At 45.9% G+C, this 25,210-nt stretch overlaps 1 protein-coding gene across 1 annotated transcript; it reads left to right on the top strand.

The window, feature by feature from the left end:
* The first annotated feature begins 19 nt into the window (after window positions 1-19).
* On the top strand, window positions 20-25,210 carry LOC131289501 (cGMP-specific 3',5'-cyclic phosphodiesterase). The gene is made up of 13 exons (XM_058318777.1): window positions 20-577; window positions 8,763-9,015; window positions 9,849-10,094; window positions 10,188-10,453; window positions 12,671-12,772; window positions 13,106-13,453; window positions 13,541-13,784; window positions 17,002-17,093; window positions 17,804-18,127; window positions 21,153-21,306; window positions 21,468-21,627; window positions 24,078-24,298; window positions 24,708-25,210. Exons 1-13 carry the CDS (start codon window positions 20-22, stop codon window positions 25,208-25,210), a joined length of 3,471 nt encoding a protein of 1,156 aa, XP_058174760.1.

Genomic DNA, 25,210 nt, shown 5'->3' with positions numbered 1-25,210 from the left:
TTCGCGAAACCCCCGAACGATGGAGGAATCCGGTTCACTCGGGGAGGAACCGAAGGAGCGGCCGCAGACGAACGGAACGCTAGCGGACCCGGAGCCGGCACCGAACGGCCTCGACGGTCATCCAGCGGCGGGGGCCGTTGCGACGGTGGTGATGGTGAGCAGCAACGGGGAGGAGCGGTCGGATACGAATGGGCCAGTCGGGGAGAGCGCTAACTGCGCTCTAATGAGGACCAATTCCCGCCCGTCGACGGACGATGGTAACCTGCTGTCACCGAACACGTCCCGCTCGAGCATGTCCCAGTCGCAGTCCCCGACGCACCTTCATCTCTCGCCCTCGCACCGCTCGCAGCGGGCCGACTCGACGGCCTGCTCGCAGGAGGAGCTGGACGAGATCGGTGCGTTCTTCGAGGAGCACTCGGGCGCCATCGAGCGCTGGTTCCGCGAGCGCGCCCCGACCGACGTCATCAGCAAGCTGCAGTCAATTACGACCGACGCCTCGAAGTCGCCGAGGTCGCCGCACCGGGCGTCGGTCACCTCGGACCTGTTCCAGCAGTGGCTGGCGTCGTCTCCAGTGAAGGTAAGAGCCAACGCTTTTCGTGCCGTCCTAATGTATGTAATTATCATTCCTTTATCATGAACATCATTATCGATGGATGCGTAACAGGACTTATTTCTTAAACATGAAAGTGTCCCTACCACAACAAGAGCTGGTTGCGCTGCTGTCTCGAAAGGTTGTATTCTTATCCCTTTTATATTTCAAGTTATTTAAGCTCATCAATATGATTTTCTTTATATTGGATTTATCGGTGTGATCACTTGAATGTAAATTTAAATCTATTTTTTTCAAGACCCCATGATTTTGATATGTTCTCAAAACAACATCAAAATAATATTTAAAATCATTTAAAATTTTGAGCAAAGTTGGCGGCTTAGATTGAATGGCACAGAGTTATAATAAATTTACCAAAGCTTAATCCGGCAAGACATTCGTCTGTTTTCTGAAACGTTTTTTTTTATGTCAAAGTATTTCAAGGAACCAAGCAATGTTGATATAAAAACCTTCATGTATCACTTGCAAACAAACAAGTGTAGATGAACTTGCCTTCATTAACACTCTGACTGCCAATAAACCCCATAGTAGATAACAAGCAATTCTAATCTTGCCAAGAAACTGATTGAACTGATATTAAAAAACATCTGACAACTGATACTGAAAAGTTGTCAAGTCATATTTAAAACACATGCAAAATACATCAGTAACAGTGTCATTTAAACATGCCACAAATTCTACCGAATTCATCACAGGTCACTGGTGTTCGACTAATCTACTGCTAAATCAATACAGGGCACCTTTTGCACAACTCTATCCCGGCGTCATCGGCACAAGCAGACTCTCTGACGGCCCGCTCTGCGGATGGATCAAGCTCCGGTCAGGTCTGGCTGAAAAGCTTCATCAAACGAAACCGAACCCGATGCGACTAATGATAATTTATGTCCGCTGCTGATGATGCGCCGGGAATCATTATGCAGATTAATTGCATACATTTTGTCATGCTCAATGTCACGCCTTATTCCTGGACCTTTTCACCGAGGAGTGGAAGAGGGTGGGGTTGGGGATCGCAGGTGCTCCACGTCACCTCACTACAATGCGGCTTTGATCCGCGAAAGGGCAGTTTAGTTAGGTCGAAGTTGGTTCGAGCGAAAAGGGAAAGCACTTTTGCGGAACTTAGACTTGCCGTGCGGTGAGGTTAATTATGGCCATTATTAATGGTAAGCTGGGAGTGATGGAAATCGTAAAGTTTAATCGTCTAATTGCTCGCAACGGAGGGTTGGCCGTAATGAGGCAGACCCACCGGGTGTGCGAACGACAAAACTACAACTTCCAGTAGATTGCTCATAATTACAGCGGGGAGGTTGTAATTTAAAATTACTTTTCCCATTTGGTTTTTTCTCCCCTTTGAGTGGGTCTACTCGAGCAGGGTATGAGTAATGAGGGAAGGGGTTATAATGAAAGTGAAAGTGAAATTATGCTAATAGGTTAAGGTGTACCCGGCAGGAGCCGGAAAGTACTGTAGTTTATTTTAATAATAGACTTGTTTATTGTACTCAAACTAAAAATGGCTGTTTTTCATAATTATGGCACAGCAGTTTAATTTGCCAACAAAACTTTCTGTATGGAGGCGCCTGGTGCCTTAATAATGGAGGCGCCTGGTGCTTTGTACTTTTCTCGTTAATTTGACATTTCATCAACAATAAGGCCTATTACGAGACTCGAACGTTAGAGAATTTCCGACTCGAACGTCACATTTGCATTATGCCTTATCTTCGAGTTTCCGTTCGGCTCCCGTTCGAGAACTTTTTTGTCGATCAAAGTAATCTGTCGAACAATTTGGGAAAAAATGCATTACGGTTCTCGAACGGGAACTCGAATTCGACAAATTTTTATCCGTAAGTCTAGTGCTACGGAAAGTGTCAAAAAGTTCAATCGAAGAGACCTTATGGGAGTTCCCATAGTAAATTCGATTCGAACAAGTGACCGTAATGCAATTTTCTCTATTTCTGTGTGATGAGAGAGTTGTTCGAGAATCGTAATAAGCCCTAATATTGACACTATAAAATGTACTTAAATCTTCTCAAAATTCGTTCCGATAGCAAATGGTTATTAAAGCCTACGATTCTTTAAAAATATGACAGTTGCTTTGCGGTTGCTAGAACATTTTCACGTTAACTTCCGGTAAGCCGATGAATCCGTTTCCCACCGGGTGAACGGATATACCAATCGGTTCTCTTCAATCCGACCGACCAGCCCTAAATCGTACAGAGTGTTCACTGAACTTCCGAGAAGGACCAATTCCCCCCAAACCGTCGCAATCGACTGTCGGTTGATGCACATGATACAATGTTCACTTTGTTTCGGTCTCGAGGGAGAGATTTGTCGGCAGCTGTGAATGTTCCCAACGGATTGACCCTGGCGTCCGATCACAAAGCTTCGATGGCAAAGGTAGGTCTGATTCGAAGCAGAAACTAACGGAAGCATGAAGCTAGGGGATAGGTGAAAGACTTGTTGAACGAACGTTTTGATAGAGTAAAATAAATCCTCGACCGAGTGTATGTTCAGTCGAGTGCCATGGGAGCTTCGCCATTGGTCATACGGATTCCATCGGATTTTGTTTTTGATTATTCAAAAAGCAATTTTACCGTATGATTGAATTTTGCGCATTTTTTTTCCACGGGAATAAAAGTTGTGTTTTTGCCTTTAGCATATTTCTGAACATTGTTGCAATAAGTTTTTAAATTTGAAAAAAATCAGACCATCCTGCTTATCCTTCTAGCTTCCTTTACATCCAACATTCGAGATGAAGCTTGATCCTTTTCATCGTGGTCTTATCGTTTGAATCCTTTCCACTTCATTCGCCATCGCCAAGGGCCAACATCGCGCAAGTCCCAGCTTAATTATCCCGCCGGCCCACACGGGAGCCTCCGTTTTGATGGGATCTCGTCCGGGGCGGCTAAACCGAACTCCCGGCTTCCGGTGCTCGATCGTCTCTAGCTGTTTGTTGCTTCGGAGGCCACTTGACCGCTCTGCAACCGGATGGGTGATTTAATTTATTGAAGGTAAAGTTTTAAATGAGATTTATGACCCGCTCCTGCTAGGACGGGGGTCGGTTTAGCCGGTGTCTGATAGGTGCTTGATTTGAAGGATTTTTCTTCTCTCCGTAGTGGCTGTGTGCTTTTAGTTTTATTGTCGTTAACGTTGTTGCCACTTTCAGCTGCAAAACGCTTCAGCGCTTCCGGTGGCGCAATAGTGTAGGAAATTTAATTTTCTCATTATCCTTAGTGCCGGTTTTATTCGAGAAGATAGAAAAGGATCCAAGAAAGGACAAGCAGCTTTTGATTTGAAGAATACTGGCGTAGATTGAATGAGGAGAGAAATCACGAAAAATCACGTTCAAAAGAAAGCAGTACAAACCGGCTTAATGCGTTGAAATTTAAAAATTTCAATTGTAATTGCATTTTGTATGAGAGAGCAAGCTTGGCGTAAGAAAATCCAGGCAAAGTGTATCAAACAATCACACACAATGCTCTGCTCGCCAAGACCAGACGGCGAAGGTTCTCCGTAATTGGCTTGCTTTTGCACGGGCAAGCTGGCAAAATCCGAAGGCATCAAGTCGTAAATCAGGGCAAAAAGGTAGCGAGCAAAAAGTCGTTATAGGAATAGAATAAAATTTCAACGAAATAAATCCATCCACGAACTGCGATGGAATGGCGGCAGCGGGTCTAAAGCACACCGGCTTAGGAGGAAAGTCAATTTCGCGCGTTAGAGAGGAAGTATGCATTAGAAGGTGCTAACGGACCCTCTGGGAGGCGTAATGAGAAAGGGAGTTTTACATTAGATTTATTCTCAATTCAACAGCCAGTAGAAAAGAATGTGTTTAATGAGTTTTAGTAAGAGATTTTTTTAAATGAGGGAAACAGTTGAGATACAGTAATATAAAATTTAGTAAAGCTGCTTTTTAAGGTCAAACTTGAACAATTTACGAGCAAAAATCAGGGCATTGCAGAACTCACTGTCCTATATTGCAATTGCACCAACAGATAGTGGTTAATGGCTAGTGAAGGATTAATTAATTTGTTCAAAACCTCACATCCTTCTGCCGATGGGTTGATGTAAAGCCACTGTTTCCGGTGTAACACAACGGCTCATCACACACACGCGGAAAGTTAGTTGAGCAACTAAAAGGTCTAAACCGTAACCGAACGTCGTTCCGTGCGGTGGTAAAAGTTGACACCTTTCCTTTTAACCGAGACCGAAACTTTCCTCCACCGATTAAGACAGTGCATGTGTGTCCGTGTGTGTGTGCTTCCTCGGTCGTCTTTTGATCGATCGTAAAGGAGGCGCTGGTTGCCAATTGCCGAATCGGCGATCGCACGAGTCACAAGTTGCTCGTCCTTCCCGCATCGAGCACGCACACAGCCAAGCCGTCGAAAAGTTGAGCCATAAATTAAATTAAATTATTTCAGACGAAGTCATCGCGCGAATCGGTGGGTGCGTTACTGAAGCAATTTTCGAGTGGATTTCCCGGGCAATTTAGGAGCAGGGTGAAACTTTAACTTCCCCCCCTCCGCCACTTTGCCCCCAACCGACGTGGAATGAGCCGGAAAAGGGAACCAGTATCGATCGATGTGCTCATCGAAGGAACGGTTGTTTCGCTGTGTTGCGGACAATATATTAATAATATTGCCGGTAGTTATTTCCCACTTTTCATGGAAAGTGAAATTTACGATGTACTTCAGGTCTGTGTGTAGGCTGATTGCCTACACTTGTAATCAGTACAAATATTTTCCAACTTTCTTCTTCAAAGGTGAAGCCATTTCAAACGCAGGGAAAGAGTACGAGCAATACGAACCATACAAGGTGTAAGTGTTTCGTAGATACCTTAATAAACTACAAACCTAGTTTAAAAAACAAACAAACTTACAAAAAAAATATTAAACTTGTTTGGATCCTGCAGCAATAAGGAGTATTTCGATATTCGTTGAACCAATTGTGTAAAACATGATATTTTCTTAATTTACAAAAATGATTTTCATTAATTTTTAAGGTGATAACCATACAATACTAAGAAAAACTGATGATGTTTTATTATTTACAAAACTGGAACATAACTAATTTTATGATTTTAAATGTTCCTTGCATAAAATTTCTTTCGAATAAATGCTCGCATTGCCGTTTCTTTTCCCTCGCCATTGGCATTTCTTGACTGGGAAAATGAAAAAAAATATTTTACATCTGTTCTATTGCACGAAACGAAGGCAAAGCATATCCACCCCCAAAGAAATAGCCTCGCTAGACAAAACGGACCGACCCTGGTAACCCAATCACGTTCCTGATTTACAGCAGGAGGTTAGACTGACTGTCTGGCATTTATTTCGTCCTCTCCGCAAAAACCTCCCCCTTCACCCATTCATTTGGTGTTGGTTTCAGCCATTTTTTTTTTTTGCATTGTTTCCAACACCAGTGTCGCGCACATTCATGCCAGCTCGTTTAGAAGAAACAAACCAAAACGCTCCGAACGACAATAACATGATCGTCCTACCAGAGAACGCCTTCTGGATGGCGATTCACCCCGCACGAGGGGTGCGCTTCGAATTACTTATCTGAGTCTGTGTGTGTGTGTGTGTAAGTGTGTTTGTCATACGCTATTCCTTACTAGCCCTTGATCATCCCGTTCACGAACGTGTGAACAAGCGCCGTGTAACCAACGACAACTAAAGGCACAAAAGAAGAATGGTCGGAAAAGGGGACGGACAAAGACGGTCTTACACAATACCATTGTCTCTCGGTTGTCTATGTGGCGTGTTGCTGTGTGTGTGTATGTGTGTGTGTGTGTGTGAGGGTGTTAGGCGTGCTTGGAGCCTCCGGTCAAAGGAATCACCCTTCGACACAAGTGTCGCCCTTTCGACACAAGGGAACACAAGAAACGGAGCCACCCGTAGGAGTGCTGTGATAGATGACACTTGTGTCATACACGCACGCATTCACAAACACTACCACACGCAATGCCAACGGAAGAAGACGGCGCGAGGTGCGTCTGAGCTAAGTGTCAAGAAAGGATGGGAGAACAAAAGGAGAAAAATGGTCGAAAGTGGATGAAAGCTTTCCCCTTTCAAGGACGTGTGGATAGTTCGCGATGGTCGGTGGGTTTTGTTTTGCTCCTTCCGGTGACCATCCCTCCGTGGTCGGTTGCAGTGGCTTCCCAACTTCCGGCATTGGACGACTGGAGCCGACGTAATTGACTCCTGCTTGCAAAACCATGTTCTACCGGTCGGGCAGAAGGATAATGTCAGCGCCAACGCTGCCGGACCCCGGGTGTCTGAAGGTGTCGTGCCGTTGAACCGTTCCTCCTGGCATGCCTGGGCGGGCGTTTTCGTGTCCGGCGTTTGTTTGCTCAGCCACTTCCGTGACCTAGATTTACCTCGAGGGAAGGGGGACCCCATTTGTAATTCTAGCCGTGGCTTATGGGCATTTCTCGCGAATGGATCGTCCGAAGGGGTCGCGGCGATACGTGCCCGCCCGTCGGGTGTGGTTCGCGTACGCCGTGGGCAGCGGGGGACCGGTGTGGAAATGTTAATGAGTTGCAACGCTTAGCGCTAATTATTCGACAACTTCCCGTTGGGTAAACATTTGCCCTCGAGCCCGTTTCCGGGGCCAGGTTCCCTTTTCGCAGGCCATTACCGGATCGGTTGATGGTGCGCCACGCCACGGGATAGGTGGCTCGTTTCCGTAATGGCCCCATTTGCTTTCCCGCTTGGTGGGCGATTGTGCCAATTAAAAATGGAACTCGGATTTTCGTTTCCTTTCGCCGCTACACGCACGAATGATCTGTGCTGCAGTTTCACGTGTGCGATTGTAATAAAACCACTTTTAACATTTGCATTGTCGAGCACGTTTTTCAGTGGCAAAGTATCTTCTTAGATTTTAACGATTGATGTTTCAAATTTATTCCGATTTATTTTTGAATCAACAAACCATTAGAATTAGTAAGGCATTGTCAAAGCATGTAATATTTACAGAAAACTATCATCTACGATGGACTTATGACGTATCAGACTTTGCTAAATTATCATGTAAAATTAAAACAATAATATTTCTTACCAAAGATTTCTCTAATCACCAAATATAATTGGTAAAATGGAAGCCAGAAATAGAAGTTGCATTGTAACGAAGATTTGGTTAAGATATATAAAAAAGTATATTGAGGAAGTCAGTTCAGTATCGTTCGGAATGTGAAGTTGTTAGTGAGATTAGGCGAGAAGCATGAAATGATCAACAACTCAACTTCGTTTTTAAATGATTCTGAATTTAAAAAAAAAAGTATACTTATCCTCTTTATTTATGGAGGTATATCATTATCTTCTTTGGAATTGATTGAAATCTTACAACTGAAAATAGAACAAACAACTTGCTATTTTTTGGGCAACTCTTACTTAAAATCATATGTTTTTGCTTTAATAAATGACAACCTGGTAATTTTTGCTAGGTTGTATTTAAATCACAAAAAGTTGACCGCAAATTTCACCAATGCTATTCTATATACCATCGTGGTTCCGTTGATTATGCAGATAACAACCCAGACTAATGGGGTTAACCTTGGCTGGAAATGAAAATCCAAATTAGTAAACAACCGCAACGCCGACTTCGAGGGTTCGGTGACGTTCCGTTCCGGCACCGGGTTCTTCGGCCCAGCTGGTCGCTCTGGGATGGAACGGGTTGTATTATTCATGAACTAAACCTGTCTCGACCGGTTCCTCAGATGTGCGGGCTCTTCACCGTTGGCAGAGACTCGTTTCACTCATGTCTTCCGGTCGGGTGTTCGTTTACTTCTCTGGGATGAAAGAAGCACAAGCAAAAAATCGAACCTTCCTCACGGAGAGGCTCATTTTAACCGCACTGTCAACACTGTGTACCGCATGTGTCTGGTCAGGTGAAGGTGAAAGAGTTGGTTCGCTTTGCTGATGGTGCTGATGAGTGGCCTAAAACATATGCTTTCATCCCGGACGATGACGTCGTCGGAGGAGCCGTTTCGAATTTCACAACCGAAACGATGAATACTAATCGTCGCTTCTTTCACCGTTTCACCACCTCCTCCCGACAGCTGTGGCTTGTGCTTTATCTGCATTTTTATCGACTCATTTAAATAACACTCGTTCCCATTCCTCTTTCGTTCCATGCCGTTGCAATCGCTTTGAAAACGCCACAGAAATGCCGTTCGCCGACCTCCCGGAGTTCGATCTCCAACCGAAGCCACCTGGCCGATCTGGACGAGGGCGAGCTGTTCATGGAGCTGATACGGGACGTCGCCAACGAGCTCGACATCGACGTGCTGTGCCACAAGATCCTGGTCAACGTTGGGCTGCTCACGCACGCCGACCGCGGCTCGCTGTTTCTCGTCAACGGACCACCGTCCGGGAAGTATCTGGTGGCCAAGCTGTTCGACGTGACGCAGAACACCCGTAAGTACTAATTGATGGGACGCCATTAGCCGGGTTCGGGGTCGGGCGACCTGCTGTCATGGCGCTGCCAGAGTGCTGACAACCGTGCATCAATCTCCGTAGGTTTCTCTTAGGCCCCTTGAGTGATTTTCTGCACAATAGTGCCTTCCGGTGGGAGAATCATTTAAAGTATGTCGGTTCACTTTTTACGGTTGAAATAAACGGCAGGGAACCTTAGCTGCATAAACTGTGAGTTCCTTGAAATAGAGATTAAGATCTTCGCCTCTCACACCGTACTTTGCATTCCTTTCATAAAATTTAACATCTTTCCGAAGAACACTCCTCTTGCGAAAGCTATTCGAAGAAATCATATGAACTTTCCGGTTGATGAAATTTATTTAGTTTCGTGTCTGGTTGTTCAAAGGAAAGATTGCTTCCGGGCGTGTTTAATCCGTTTGGAATCTGCAAAGTTTTCCCCCTACAGTGGGTTCTTTAATTCAGCCACAAATCCAGTCCTTCCTGGAATCGGTCGAACCTTTGCGAGTGGTGCAATATGCTTTCCATCTGGCATGTGGGAAGTGAGCTGCACGTAGGATGAAAATAGAGCTTCCATGAATCGACTGTATCAAGCTCGGGCGTGGGCGTCGTTGCAGGTGATTCGTTTACATCTACCGTGCAATATTTGCGCGCTGGTTATAAAATTGGATTCGATACTTTTTCCTTTCCCACGCAACAATGTTGAATAACTGCATGTGAAAAATATGCATCGCAAGAGCCGTGATGTGAACGATGTCAAACCAAAGTAAAAGGGCATACGGTTGATGGCTTCTCGCTCGCTTGGTTCCCCTCCACAGCCCTCGATGAGGCCGTCCGTCGCGCAAAGCAGGATGAAATTGTGATCCCGTTCGGCGTGGGCATTGCCGGGACGGTCGCGCAAACGAACGAAACCATCAACATCAAGGAGGCGTACAAGGATCCGCGGTTCAACAGCGAAATCGACCAGAAGACCGGCTACAAAACGAACATCATCCTGTCCATGCCGATCTGCAACTACGAGGGGCAGGTCATTGGGGTGGCCCAGATCATCAACAAAACCAACGGTGAGTGTCCCTGTCCTAACGTGTGTACTGTGCGTGTTTGTTTGGTTTGGTGAGCTCACCAAAGCTAATTGGCACCCTCACCGGCTTACGTAGGTTCGCCCGAGTTTACCGAGCGTGACGTGGAGATTTTCCGCCGCTACCTGACGTTCTGCGGCATCGGCATCCAGAACGCGCAGCTGTTCGAAATGTCCGTCCAGGAGTACCGACGCAACCAGATCCTGCTTAATCTCGCACGCAACATCTTCTCCGAGCAGAACAACCTGGAGTGCCTGGTGACGAAGATTATGACCGAGGCCCGCGAGCTGCTGAAGTGCGAACGGTGCGCCGTTTTTCTACTCGATCTCGACTGTGGCGAAGCGGTAAGTTGCATCCCTTAATCCGCGGGATGGCAGGTGCATGAAGGGACGGAAAAGGGGTTTGTCCAGGGGGTGAAATGCATGCGGTACGTACTCTCCCAGCTCCGTTAATCCTTCGCTGCACCAATGAACTGTCTTTACCCGACATACGTACACAACCTTCCTCAGTTTGGACCTCTTTTTTTAATCCAAGTGTGCATGTTTAGACGACGACTGCAATCGAAACTCTTTGAAGGTAATTCTAGGCGTTCACGTGCTTGCCGTTTTGTTCGTGGAAAAAAATTCACCTTGCGCCCATCACCTGAATTCATCGATCAAAGTAACCCTCTGCTTCAACTGACGATCGATCGTTTGACAGCTGTCACGGTGACAGTAGCACGCAGCACCAAAGTGAAAGTCAGCCATTTGTTTTTTTTTTGCGTGATAGGCACATACACATACACACGCACAGAAACCCACAACTGCTGTACAAAGCCACGAACCGACGTGAAAACTTTCTGACAGCACAGCACGATAAAAGCCGCACGTCTCACATTTTATGCACCGAAATTGCTAACGTTCGCAAAATGGAGCTCCCACGGGACTTATTTTTGGGGGGGTAGAAAACGTCTCGGGAAGTCACGTACGGCGAATCGACGACGTCGGATGTCGATAGGCTTCACTGACCACCCCGGATGTCCAGTGGACCTGTTTATCATGAACGCTCTCGACCTACGACTTTCGACTAGAAGAGGGCAGGAAAGAGATTGGGGGAGGGACGGGGAAGGGGAAGATAAATGAAATCGACACACGAAATTGGTAGCGCTCCGGGTCCACAGCGTGCCCTTTCTGTTAATTAGAGTTTTCCGTGTGTTTCTGGCCTTTCGGAAAGCCGATAACGCGTGCGATAACGCTTTCCAAACATGAATCCCATAAAAATAAGCCCCGTCTTTCGTGGCAACGTAGTCTGAGAACGCGCCCAGTTGGCACGAAATGGCACCGAATGGCCATGCCGTGGCTGACGTGACAAAGCTGCCAACAGCTTCGGCAGTGCAAGCCGAATGCGAGCTGTGTAAGTCAAAGTCTCAGGTGCAGATCGCAAAGGCATCAACGGAATAAAGTAGATAACTTGAAGACGCGACGGTGCGAAGGGGATCCAAACGTAGGGTACGGAGATAAAAACTCCATATTGATTGTGCTGACAGCCACCTGATGGAAGCCAACAACGATCGGCGTACTGCACGCGATACAACTTCTAAGCATAATAGATGCGAGAACTGTATTTAGCAACTCACTGAACGAATGAAATATGTCTGCCCTAACTGCACGCAACATTTCAACGTTATTTGCAGTCTGAGGTCGAAATATAGCTAATGAAATTATATATAACTTTAAAAAAGCATTTGAAAAGATGATAAGCTTCCTCAATCAACTAACTATTTGATTTCGTTTTAAAGATATTCTCTAGTCAACTGTTTTAACTTAAATCGAATAAACATAGCTCTAGCTCTTCTTGACTGTTTGTCAAATCTGGGTTTGCGCATACAGCTGCCATGGAGAAGATTTTCAATTTTTCCCGCTGTAGGCTACGAAATCCCATTTACTAACAACCGATAAGCGCTAATGACATTTTCACAACCGATGCAAACGGTTCACCACCCTCTCATTTCAAACTTGTAGATAAGATAATCAAATGATTACCCTACATTTCCATGTGGCTGTGTGGCGCAGGCAGCAGTTTTTCCTAATCGATTCGCCTGCCAAACATAGATCGAACATTCTATTACCGTTCGATTACAGTGTTTTGAATTGATTTCCAAATATTTACGACCCTTTCAAAGAATGCGATTCAAAGAATTAATTGGCAATGGAGTTGCCTGGTTGTTTACGAAATCGCCTTACAAATGGAGGCGCCCGGTAGTTTGTAGGAATTTCAACCCGTTGCACTTGCTGGCTCGTTCAACTTACTCCACCTACCTACCACTGACTAGCATAGATATAACATTTCAGCAATTTTACACTTCCCTCTAGTGCCTTTAGCAACTTTGTAGAGTGTGATCGAATTGAAAATATTGCTTTCATTTTTATTGCATTTTTACCTTCTCCCTACGCTTCATTTCCCATTCGTTATTTCATGTTTCCTTTTTGGTGCTTTGAATATTCATCGTGGTTATCGTGGGATGGCTCAACCGCGCCATTGGCCGGAAATAATCCTTGGGAAATGGTTTCCCCTGCCCAAAGAATCATCTCGAGCGGATATTGGAGCGGCCGGAGAGAACTCATCAAACCCTATCCCGCCGGACGAGCCATAACGTCGACGTGGATGATGTACTCCAGCAGCAGGTTATTCATTTACATAACTCTCGGCCGGTAGTAATTTCCATTTTGTTTCCACTCGATATTTGCAGTTCCATCCTTTTCTTTTCTTTCTCCTTCTTTTACTTTGTGTTACACCCGCAGTTACACCCGTTAATCCGTTCATATCCTGCCGTTTGCAAATAAGTTTTCCTCCCTATCGACTGTTAAGATGTTAGCTTCCGATAAGAATTTGCAGTCATGCAAACCGAGTTGGGCCCTTTCGGCCCTGTTGGGGAACAAAATGGAAAATACTGTGGCGTGATTCTAATGAAATCTTTAGAACGTGTGGTTCACGTACGGTTCGTTTGGCGCTTTCAGAGCTCGATCTCGACGCGGTTCACGATGATTTTCGAACTCGGCAGCAGCAACCAGTCGTCGGCGAACATCTGGCGGCCGTCGGTGAGCGACCTGAACAGCTCGATGTTGGCCCAGATCGCCGAGTACGTGGCCGCGACGGGCGAAACGCTCAACATCAGCGACGTCGGCGAGTGGCTGAAGGACAAACCCATCTGTCATCGGCAGCCGGCCCAGCCGGGACCGCCCGCGGACGGCACCGTCGCCACGACGGCCTCCTTCGACGAAACGCACAGCGTCAAGTCGATTCTCTGCATGCCGATCATCAACGGTCAGAAGACGGTCATCGGTGTCGCTCAATTAATTAATAAGGTAACCGGCGTTCATCCTTGTCCCGGTTGGCGACTGATAATTAACTTTCAATCGGTTTCCCTTCCATTCCCTCCCTTCTTTTCTCAGCAAAACGATCTACAATTTACCAACTGTGATATCTCCATCTTCGAGGCGTTCGCCATCTTCTGCGGGCTCGGCATCCACAACACGCAGATGTACGAGAGTGCCTGCAAGCTGATGGCGAAGCAGAAGGTCGCGCTCGAGTGTCTGTCGTACCACGCGACCGCTAGTCAGGACCAGACGCTCAAGCTGGTCAACGATACCATCCAGACGGCCGAGGAGTACAAGCTGTATAGTTTTAAGTTCATCGGTAAGTCATCCTGGAAGCTGCAATGCTTGACGCGTGCAACTTTATCGCTTTAATGAAACTGAACCAATTCAGTATCGAGTGGGGAAAAATCCAATGTTCGGGACTGAAATCGAATCACCTTGTAGTGGAAACAAATTAACAAATCGATATCCCCACGCCGTTTGAGCGTTGGGCAAATTGAAATCTGATTTCGATGGGAATCTCAATCACGGTCCGGGTATTCTCGCTCGCCACAAATCCAATCTAATTGATTCCGAAAAGTGTCCGATTTCCCACTGATCGATTGCAGTAACGTAATTAGACCGCAAGTTTCGTGGCTCCCAAACGATGCGCTGATGGGTTCCGTTGCTCCGGAACATCCTGGGGTCAAGAGTTAACAAGCATCGGTATCTCGGCAAACCGCAAGACCGGTGTCCGAGCCGTTGGTTTCATGAGGAAGCGTTCCGAATGCGGCGATTCCCATTAATGTTAGCGCATAATGATGTAAATAAATATTTTATGCGATTGTTTTTCCCTCTTCGGGTCGGTTTCGATTTGCGGTTACTTAGGACTACCACTCAGCTTTCCTTTCCTTTCTTTGGAAGAGCAACATTATCTTGGAGTCAAATGAAGGCTGCAAACAGGATGACGTCTCGTTTTTTGGTTCCTGAATGGTTACCTGTTTGCTCGGAAAACAATTCCCAGGCCCAGATTGATTGCTTTCTGGTGCGCTGATCTGCCGGAATAGGGAATCGGAACAATTTTACCAACACTCGTTGACCAAATGAACCTTCGACCTCAACCTCCTATTGCTTTCTTCGCTCTAATTGGACAAGGTCTCCCTTGTTGGTTGAGCGAACCGGTACGAGTTGATCCATGCACGTCCATCCAGTGCACCGTTCACCAGCATCGTTTTCCACGCGATCGGCATAATTAATCGAGCACAAAAGGGGACGGACGGAAATAGAAAAGCTCGCACACTTATTGTAGTGAAGTGAAGAAAAATAGTTGTTCTTCTAATAACTCGTCCGTCCGTGGTGGTTCGTGCCGTTTGACTTTTCCCCAGCCCGGCGCCGGCGACGACAGTGGTGCCACCCTTTTTTCCCGCTCCTTAGCACGAAGACCGTTCGAATCTAGTCCTAGGATACGATAGCCGATAGTAGAGTGGCTCGTTTCACATCTGGTTCCATTTAGCGCAATCTCTCGACACAACGACGATGCCGGAATGGGCGAGTGATTTCCGCGCCAACCAGAGTGTCAGGAACATGGCAGGGGAAAATTAGATACCAGTGGGTGTGGGGCGTGATAAAAGGGATGTTTTAACTTAACGCAGAGACGCGGAAAGCACTTCGATACCCGGCGAGCGTTTCGGAAGAATGGAAGAATGATTGCGCCCGGCGATGGTATGGAGGGAATTTAATCACGATCACACATTCATCAAGTGCCGGGCGGTGCTGAATTTTTCATGAGTTCCTCAGCTTCCGCGGTGGGTGTGAAAAAAACGGGGGCCATGCTCTCCGGCTTCCTTGGTCTTTCATTTGCCAACTTCCGGTCTTTGTCGGTCGAATCGCTTTTCGAACGAACGACTTTTGTGTTTCGATGCGGAATGTGATGTTTCGTTATCTTTTGGGTGGTCGGAGGTACGACGGTGACATCCCGGACGAGGTCATATGACACGGTTTGAATTCTTTTGTGATCCGTGACCTATGCACGGAATGTCCCCACTGTTGGTATGAAAAATGAATGTTAAAAATGCCTCTACATAAGCATTCCCAACCAAGCCTCCAGTCAAGTGAGGTTAAGGTTGGAAGTTTTTAGCACATGAATTGAGGGTTGGTGAACAATGCGACCCAAACTTATATTATGGCACACATTTTTCTATTTGGCTCTCCTCTCATGTGATATATTGTTTCCCTAGCTTAATAATCCGAGAACGTGAGTGATCAAATGTGAAGTGATTTAACCGAAATTCAAAAGGTATGTAAAGTCATGCCAATAAAGACGTCGTGAAATCCAGTCCATGGCCAAACTTTCTGGATCTTCGGTATCCGACGCGATGAAAACTTCCTTAGATGTCCCATTGTAGTTCGTAGCATCAATATGTTTATCACGACACAATCATAATTCATTCTTTAAGCTCAGAGTGAGCTAGCGTTGAGTATTGTTCTCTGACGTAACGTATGTGATATTGATATCGGATAACTAATTAAATGCAATATAATTTGACACATTCTGCGGTCTAACTTCGGCATGGAATACGATTTTGGCGAGTTTCTGCGTCCACATGTTATAATCAATTCCATTTGCCAAACATATTTGAAAGTGAGTGGTTGAAAGATGGCTTAAATCTTTGACCAAGCACCATATGATTTTGAAAAACTGCAATCACAAGCTAACATTTTCGAATAATCTTTCATATGAAAAGGAATGTGTACTCCTAAAAATACGAAACACGACTGGTTTATTCCTAATCTCCGATGAGTGGATGTTTTTGGCGTACAAAAGTCACACAATTTCTAATCTGGTTTGGCTGATCTGCTTGTTGACTTTATTAGTTCGAGTATCGAAACACAGATCACGTCGGTCTTGCAACGTAACGAATACAGACAAATGAAATGATAACATTGAATGACGATTTTTAATCTAAGTTTTCGTCTCCTGTGAGACCAGTTTGAAAGAAAAAAGGTCCATCAAATATTCTACGGCTAACTTCCAACTCTTCAGCCAATATTTGGTCTGGCAAGAGAGTGTAAAAAATGATGGTACCAAATTTTCCTTTCTTGTTGTTGCTTGCTCCTGGTTGTTTTCATAAAAAAATATCCTAGGTTGATTATAAAGATGTGCTTTGCGATTCCTGTTAGCTAGACGATTTTACCGCTAGGCCATTGTTTTAACTATTATCATCAGACAAAACATTTCTAAGTTTCGAAAGTGTAAAACCCAGGAAGAAAAATCTTATAATGAATGCCTTAATTCTGTACTTGATTAGTGAAATAACGATTGGATAAAACTGCTATCAGGTTTGAGGTACGAACATACAAACACAACCGTGGTGTGTTGAGTATCTACCATGACTTTTAATTTACTTTTCCTTATTTTTGTCGAAGTCGAAGTACGAAATATTTTCTCGCTGTTGATCATACAAAATGTAGGAAATTGGGAATATTTTTTTTAAGATTCAAAGGTATAGACAATTCAAGCTTCTTTTTTCTAAACCTTTTCTCTCTACTGTCCACAGATTTCGACCTCGACGACGATGACACATGCCGGGCGGCGGTGCGGATGTTCCTGCAGTGCAACCTGGTTCAACAGTTTCACATTCCATACGACGTAAGTGACACTTTCATTGGTGACCGATTTGCAAACTTTCAGCATTCCGGATTTTCCTACACCTGAACCCTCCGAAAGACACCGAAGATACCGAGTGAAGACGCACTGTCCACCGGTACGGATGCAAATTTAAGTGTGCCACTAAAACGCGATTACGAGCTCACTCGTTCGATCCTTTCTGCGAGGGAACTCCTTTTCCTGGGAACCCGGAGTCGTCCGTCGGAAGGATCGATTCAAGACCGAGCGGGACCTTTGCGACATCGAACGTTGATTAGTGGCATCGTAAATCCGCCCGTTTTGGGGATTTTCTCTCCGGTGAAGTGGATTTTCCCCGCAGGGGACTCGTACCGATCGGACGGTGCTGTGCAGTGGAGTTTTTAGATTTTCTCTCTGCCCGGTTCGATGGATAGACAGATAGGACAAAGGTCAGCCCGTGTCAGAAAGTTCTCCCCGGAATCGTTGGTGGGATTCTGGAAAAGTTGGCTTTCCCCGCAATGGACTGAACTTCCGATGAGCCGAAGCCAGTTTTACGCCCATGTTACGCTTCGTGGCGATAATGGAAACCTTAATTGCATTACAAAATAAGACAGCCAGATGCACAGTTCGGTCTTCTCCCGGGGCGAGTCCATCCGACGACGGAGCAGGAGCTATGGATACGTGAAATGTTAAACCAGGTTCGGTGTTGTTGTCTTTGCTCCGCTCCCTTACAGGTCCTGTGCCGCTGGATACTGAGCGTCCGGAAAAACTACCGTCCGGTCAAGTACCACAACTGGCGCCACGCGCTGAACGTTGCCCAGACCATGTTCGCCATGATGAAGACCGGCAAGATGGAGCGCTTCATGACGGACCTGGAGATACTCGGCCTGCTCGTCGCCTGCCTCTGCCACGACCTGGACCATCGGGGCACGAACAACGCGTTCCAGTCGAAAACCGACAGCCCGCTGGCCATCCTCTACACGACCAGCACGATGGAGCACCATCACTTCGACCAGTGCGTCATGATTCTGAACTCCGAGGGCAACAACATCTTTCAGGTAAGGCGCGTGCCGGACTGGGGAGGGGGAGGGGGGGGGGAAACCGTAAACACCGTTTCGAAAAAATGCTGTTTGCTCAATCGATTGCCAAATCTCCCGTTCCGTCGGGCCCTTCTCCCGGGTTTTGTGTTTTTTGCAATTTATGCTCGGCGGCGTTTGTGGAGCATTAAAAAAGATGTGTACACACATCGTTGCTTCCGACCGGTTGTTTGAATGTTTGATTTTACTGTTTCTGCTGAAAGTTATACGCGTCTGTTTATCCGTGCCGTAATGGATAACGATTGGGACCGAAATAAAATTAAGGGCGGCTCGCTAAACTTAATTGCGAGGCTCAACATGGCCAATAACACCCCGTTGATCAGCGTCGAGTGAACAACCCTAAAGGGTGTGATATGCATTCGTTCACATTTTCCAACCCATCGGCCAAATGGATGGTTTTGTTTTTCAAACATTTTTCCCAATCGGATTTAATGTTTGTTGGAAAACCTCTCTCTTAGAAAACGATTTAAAGGAGTATAAAATAATTTAGATTGCAGGCCTCGGAGTTAAGAACTCTGTTTATGCTACTTCATGACCTCCAAATGTGTTCATGTTGTTAAATTTTAGATAAACTATAACCAAAGAGAACTTTTTATAAAAATAAGGCGTTTAACGTGCGGAGAATAAGGAATATTAATTGTGAACTAAAAATGTTGCTCAGAATTATTCCTTAGAAACAATTCTTCAGAAATATTAAACCCCTTGAATATATCAAACATTCTTCAAATTCCTCTGAGGAGTCCAAATAGTTGACCTTCCTAAGGGGTTTTGTTTGTTTTGGAATTCATCATTCTCGTTCTCGATTCTATCGTTGAGGACATTTTCCATCCCGCTACAACGGTCCCTTCTTTTTCAAGCTGATTGAAAAAGGGTCAGCTTTTCTTCCTACCATTATACTTGTTTTCCCCTTTTTTTGTGTCTAAGGTTCAGCCGGAGGAGTGCCGAAAATTCTAATTGGAATGGTGATATCGCCACCGCGCAAAAAGAAAGCGGCTAAACATAATTTACTGTTTTCAATTTTGTTGCCCAAGCACAAATCACTCCTCCGCAGGCTGGAGGTCGCTTATTGCATTTCGCAGCGCTAAAGCGGATCGATCGAACATGGTCGTGTCTGAATGGGTCGCATTTTCTTTCCGCTTTACAGCTTGGGAAGTGGTGTTTGAATGGCTGGTTGAATCGTAGCGGTGTAAGCCCAACGTGAGGACCGCATCGTGGTGAAGGTGCCATCCTTCCCGTAGACAGGAAGGGATTCCTTGTCCGGTTTAAGCCTTCCACCCGATTTTTTTTAAACATTTCTTTTACATCATCGAAAGTGAACTGCGGTTCAATCGTAAAGCTGCCGACGTATTCACTGACGAAACGAAAATGGCAACCCGTGCCCGTGGGTCCACAAAAGCACACCCTTACACACGCACGCCAGCTGCCGCCCTTCTTTCAACACACTTGAACCGGATCTTCCGGTTGTCCCCGGGGGCAAAACCCGATGAGTCTGTCGATCGGTCGTTCGGTCGGGTTCGGTCAATCCTTTATGTCTGCGTGTTCTGCATCCCTCGGGGTTGTCGTGGGTAGTTCTGGAGCTTGCCAACGACGGAATTTAATCCCGTGTTTGACAGGCGCACTCGATGCGGCTGTCGTTGTCGTTTGGTCACGCGTTTTAAGCCGCCTCCCGCCCTCTCAGTAGAGGGATTTTGGTGATAAAAATAAGTGGCGCGTAAGCAATTTGTTTCAACGTGGACCCTCGACCGGCCCCCGAAAAATAACCCACCACAAAAAAGGGGAAACCCATCGTCCCGGGGACAAGCGATGGCTGGAAAATGCTCCGGTATTGAAATTTCGTCCCGAATGAAGTGGAAACTTTATGTCGAATGATTCGGCTCGCAGAGCACGTCCGTGTTTTGTTTTTCTTCTCATTGCTTTTATTGGAAGGCTGGGCATCGTCCGAGCCTGGGTTTCTGTCTGTCCAGTGCCGTCTGAAGCGGCTTATTTATGAGTGAATGGTGTACCTTTCACGCCTCCTAGAACATAAATGGGAGCAGTTGTTTTTAAACGGAAAAGCCGAGTTCTGCCACTAAACCCGAGTCCCGTTGAAAAGGCTGCCAACGGAGGTTAAGATCTGATGGCATTTTTGGGTTCTTGTTACAAACGGTCGCTGATGTCGGTAGTGTTTTTATGGCTCAGAAACGTCCCATCCTATTGGTTTGAAATGTTTTCTGATCTAATTAATATCACTTTGTCTAGGGAGAAACACCTGCAAAGAAATTATGCATGTTTTCAATTTTGTTTTCAATTATTAAATTTTTATTTTCCTCTTACAAGAGTTTTTAATATTCCAAACAGTTCAAGCCTTTTCTTTGTGCGGAATGTAATGAAACCAAAGTCGTAACAAGTTTTTTTTTTCCTGGGCCCAGTCACCGTACCGTGTGAGTGATTTTCCGCTGGTAAATTTCCCCCTATCGGCGCGCCTCCATCATGCGCCATCACGGCCACCCCGCGAGCACGACCACAATATTCATAAAACACATTTATTGCCCCACCATTTGATACGGCACACGACGCTGACGACCGAAAGGGGCCCGTGATTTGTTGTGTCCTCCGTTCTTTGTTGTGCGTTGTGGAGGCTTTGTTTTATCTCCCCGGGCATGACGCTGGGGTTGTTTTTCTTCCCCTTTTTTTCCACCCCGTTTCCCTGAACTTTTCTGCTTCACGCACGCGGAATGTGCGCTTTTTTCCCACCATCGGGGGTGTTTTTCCGTGGCGCTCGTATGAAACCGATAAGCGAGGTGAAAACCCTTTCAACTAGCCCTGGCCGGGCTTGGGGATTTAATTATTCAACCAAACAATAACCTCCCCTTCCATCGGTTTGCGTGGCGTTTTGCGTGGGTGGGTTTTATTTTATTTCACTTCCGGTGGGAAGGCGGTGGAATACTGAGCCACTTTCATCGGCTTTGAAGCGTTGTTAGTTCAATTTTTATTTTTCCTCATCCAGGCACTTTCCCCGGAGGATTTCCGCAAGGTGATGAAGGTGGTCGAGACGGCGATCCTATCGACGGATTTGGCGATGTACTTCAAGAAGCGCAACCAGTTCCTGGAGCTGATCGAGAACGGCGAGTTCGACTGGCAGAGTGAAGAGAAGAAGGAAGGTAAGTGGGACAAGTTTTCCCTCCGATTTTTTCCCAATCCTTGTGCGATCGAAGCCTCATTCGGAGCCAATCGGAATAATAAAATTGTACTAAAACACTCTATCCATTTTTCTTCCCCTCCTCCTCTTCAAAAAAACGCAAACACACATACACGCATGTAGTCCTGTGTGGCATGATGATGACGGCATGCGATGTGAGCGCCATTGCGAAACCGTGGGAGGTACAGCACCGGGTGGCCAAATTAGTGGCGGACGAGTTTTTCGATCAGGGCGATTTGGAGAAACTGCAGCTCAATCAGCAACCCGTCGCGATGATGGATCGGTAATTTGTTTATTTCGATATGATTGTTACTTTTTCCCTTCTCTCTAGGCCATGTTTGCCTCGCTTCGGGGTGGTTGTTTTATCGTTTCGATATTGTTCATTTCCCGACCTTTCCTGGCGTCATCGAAGGGAGTTGCCTGACGGAACGGTTTTAGTAGAGAAGCCCAATTCAAAACACTTAATGCTGAAGGATAACGGAGCTTAGCATTCGTTTAAAAAAAAAACATCTACACAACCAAAACAACTTTTGTCCATCTACAGATGTCGAAGGGGGGGAAAAACAATTCAGACCGTGTAGGAAAAAAACCAAAAGCTTCCCTTTTTAAGCATCTTTCTGGAAGCTTAACCACGTAATGGAAAAGTAAGACCACCAATCCGGATGGAAATCGGGAGAAGTTTTTATTTATTCCACCAGACGGTAGCAAAGTTAAAGTGAAAGTATATGTCAACAAGCCAAATCTTTCGCCTTTCGTAAAGCCACAGCAAATTGCGATTGAAGCCATCCGCAGTGGATTTGTTTGTACTTATCCACTTCAAACTGTTGCAGCATTCCTGATGGATGAGTAAACGCAGATCACTGGAGAAATGGAGAATTATTTTCATACCACATCGACTCCGTGCCATAATTTCGCAACATTTTTGCCTTGTTTAACTGGAAATTGTGTTCATCTTGATTGTTATGAACAATGTGTAATATGTTCCGAATCAATTTAACTGATAAAAACGATGTTTTGTAATGTTTATTTATTACATTTCACAGCAATACTATTAGCAATATCAATTTGATAACGACCTATTTTTGGGTGTTTCTACTAGATTCTCACAACTTAAAATATGTCTTTTTATTATTTATATATTCTAGGAGGGAGGGCAATCTTTTATGCCAATGGAAAAGCGACAAAACCGCAGTTGAATTTTTGTTACACCGCATTTAGTAAGATAAAGTTTGAAGCAAACATTTTGGAAAATGGTTCAGACGTTCTTTTAAATGAGCTTCAATTACTAATACCGAATGTTTGTTTGCTGTTATAATGTAATTTTGTTAAGAATTGCTTATCAATCGTTTAATTACCGGTCGTTTAGAAGAAGTATCGCTATGAAATTAATACACATTATACTGTATTTATATTTTGTTAGGTTGGCATTGGTCACGTCGAATACTGAAAAGTGATTATGAATAAAGATTCGAGGGCTTTTGAGTAGAACTTTTTTTTTTTAAATCAATAATTTATTTCTTGAATATTAATCAATATCTTTATCGAAAATGATGGTTTTTGGTAAACTTTGTCTTGTAATCGGTGTTTTTTTTTATTTCAAAGAACTTGGAATTTATTTATTCAAAGCACTTGGCCATTCCTGCCAATCCACTTGGGAAAAATCCACCATAAAACGCCAATAAATGGGCTCCAAAAATAGAACTCCTCCACCGAAAGGGAAAGGAAAAGCAAATGCCATCCGATTATCGACGCTCATTAAAAGGAGTGGAGCTAATCTGGTCCGGATATGTCGCTGGGCGCGCCTGTCACGATCTGCTTAGCCAGCGATGGGCCATTACGCTTTCCCACGGGCGCACCGGATCATCGGCCATTGATTAGACACTCAAATCGTAACCAAATTACGTCCCGCCCCCCTCCGCCGGCCACCCGGCACGTACCAATGCGTGACCGTGATCGGTGACATCGGCCGGGTGGGGGAGGTTCGGACCGTTTCGGCGGTCACGCCGGGCTAGCCGGGGCACGTAAAATATTGACGACTCCTAGCGCCGGCCGGCCGGCCAAATCGGACGCGTCGGTTGACGCGGGCGTCCTCCAACGCGAATAGTTCCAACTCCAACTCCGGCGATATCCCGGCGGGCACATAACTTTAATTAACTGTAACGTCGCCGGGAGATAATTTATCCTTCGCCACGTTCTTCCAGTTCGCTCTGCCTGTTTTCCCCGTCCGCTTCGGTACTTGGTTTCTTTCTCCCGTTTACCCCAAAAAGTGGCGCCCACCACTCAGTCGTGTCGTTAAGGTTTGCAGTTGCTTTTTGCACTGTTTTCTTACCAGTCCAGCCCAAGCTAGCAACAATCCGAGCGGTGGACATTATGGCCATTATTACGATAATGTGGTCGGCGCTCGGTGCGGCCAGAAATCTGCACCCGATTCGCGCCCGCACGGAGGGAGACGTTGGTTCCGGGTTGGTGCTCCTGGCGGAAATGAGGCTCATAAAATTCATCCCCATGGCGTCCGGTTTTCGCTTTTTCACTTTTTGACGTCCCTTATCGCCTCGCTTTGTCCGGGAAATATTGTGTTTTGTCTCATTGATCCCCACGTCGCCCGCCCCTCGCACGGTCGTTTCTTATGATCGGAGAGTTTCGTTTGGAGATTTCGTTACTTTTTCTCGTCACCTATTTAATCACTTTATGACGGAGGGGACTTGTTTTTTTTCTTGCTGATTTCTTCCACAGCGAGCGCAAAGACGAACTGCCGAAGATGCAGGTCGGGTTCATTGACGTCATCTGCATGCCGCTGTACAAGGTGCTGACGGAGGCGTTCCCCTGGATTAGTCCGCTGTACGAGGGCACGCTGGACAACCGGCAGCACTGGCAGGACCTGGCCGAGAAGGTGGAGATGGGGCTGACCTGGATCGACCACGACACGATCGACAAGCCGGTGGAGGAGTTTGCCGGTAAGCGAAGCGTGATTCTGCGAATCCTAAAAGTAGTGTTTGTTTGAATATATTTTAAGAAAAACAATTTTTTAACGAAAAAGTTTGAGATTTCCTATAACGACAAATTTTGATAAAACAGATTAGCTACATAGACTGAGTTGAGCAATTGTTTTCAAATAGCAAAATCTTTACCGAATGTTTTCTAATAAAAAAACAATTTTGTTAATTTGTTTTCTTCGATGCTTCCAATTATAACAAGTTTGAAGGTGTTACTACAACCAAATAGTTCAAATAACTCCAGTTTTAATTTCAATTTTCCTATCAAGGGGTTTCTACGGCGAAGACAAGCTTGAAAAAGAGAAGAAATACCCGAGCTACCGAATACCATCGATTTCATATTGCAAAACCTTCGTTTTTGATTTCGCAGCTGGTAAGGAACCGTTGGCCGACATTGAATTCACCGTAACCACGCTCAACTGTGCGCTCCATCCGGACGAGCGGACCGAAACGACCCCGGTACACGAGCGTAAGCCCCGTTTCAGCAGCCTCCGGAAGACGGGCGCCCTCGGGAAGGCCGTCCGAAACAAGCTGTCGAAGTCGGTGCACCACAACACCAACGCCGGGGAAGGTCGGCCACCGTCCATTGCGTCCCAGTCCAGCGGTGGTGGCAAGGGCACGGCCGAAGACGGGGTCACCGGGGCCGGAAACGAGTCCTCACTCGCCGGAGATTGTGGCGACCCGGCAACGGAAGTGCATCAACATCATCCGTCGCAGTCGGTTCCGGCGACTCCGGCTAGTGGACTTCCGCCCTCGCAGCTGACATCGGTCGGTGACGGGTCGGTTACGCCCGGCACTCAGCCACCGTCGCAGCCCCCGAAGCATCCCACCAAACCGGTCAAAAAGCGCTCGAAGCTGTGCATGCTGTTGTGA

Source organism: Anopheles ziemanni, chromosome 3 (genome assembly GCF_943734765.1).
Source record: "Anopheles ziemanni chromosome 3, idAnoZiCoDA_A2_x.2, whole genome shotgun sequence".
In the NCBI taxonomy this organism is placed as follows: domain Eukaryota; kingdom Metazoa; phylum Arthropoda; class Insecta; order Diptera; family Culicidae; genus Anopheles; species Anopheles ziemanni.
The sequence above is the reverse complement of the archived record's forward strand: the minus strand, read 5'-3'. Positions and strand labels throughout refer to the sequence as shown.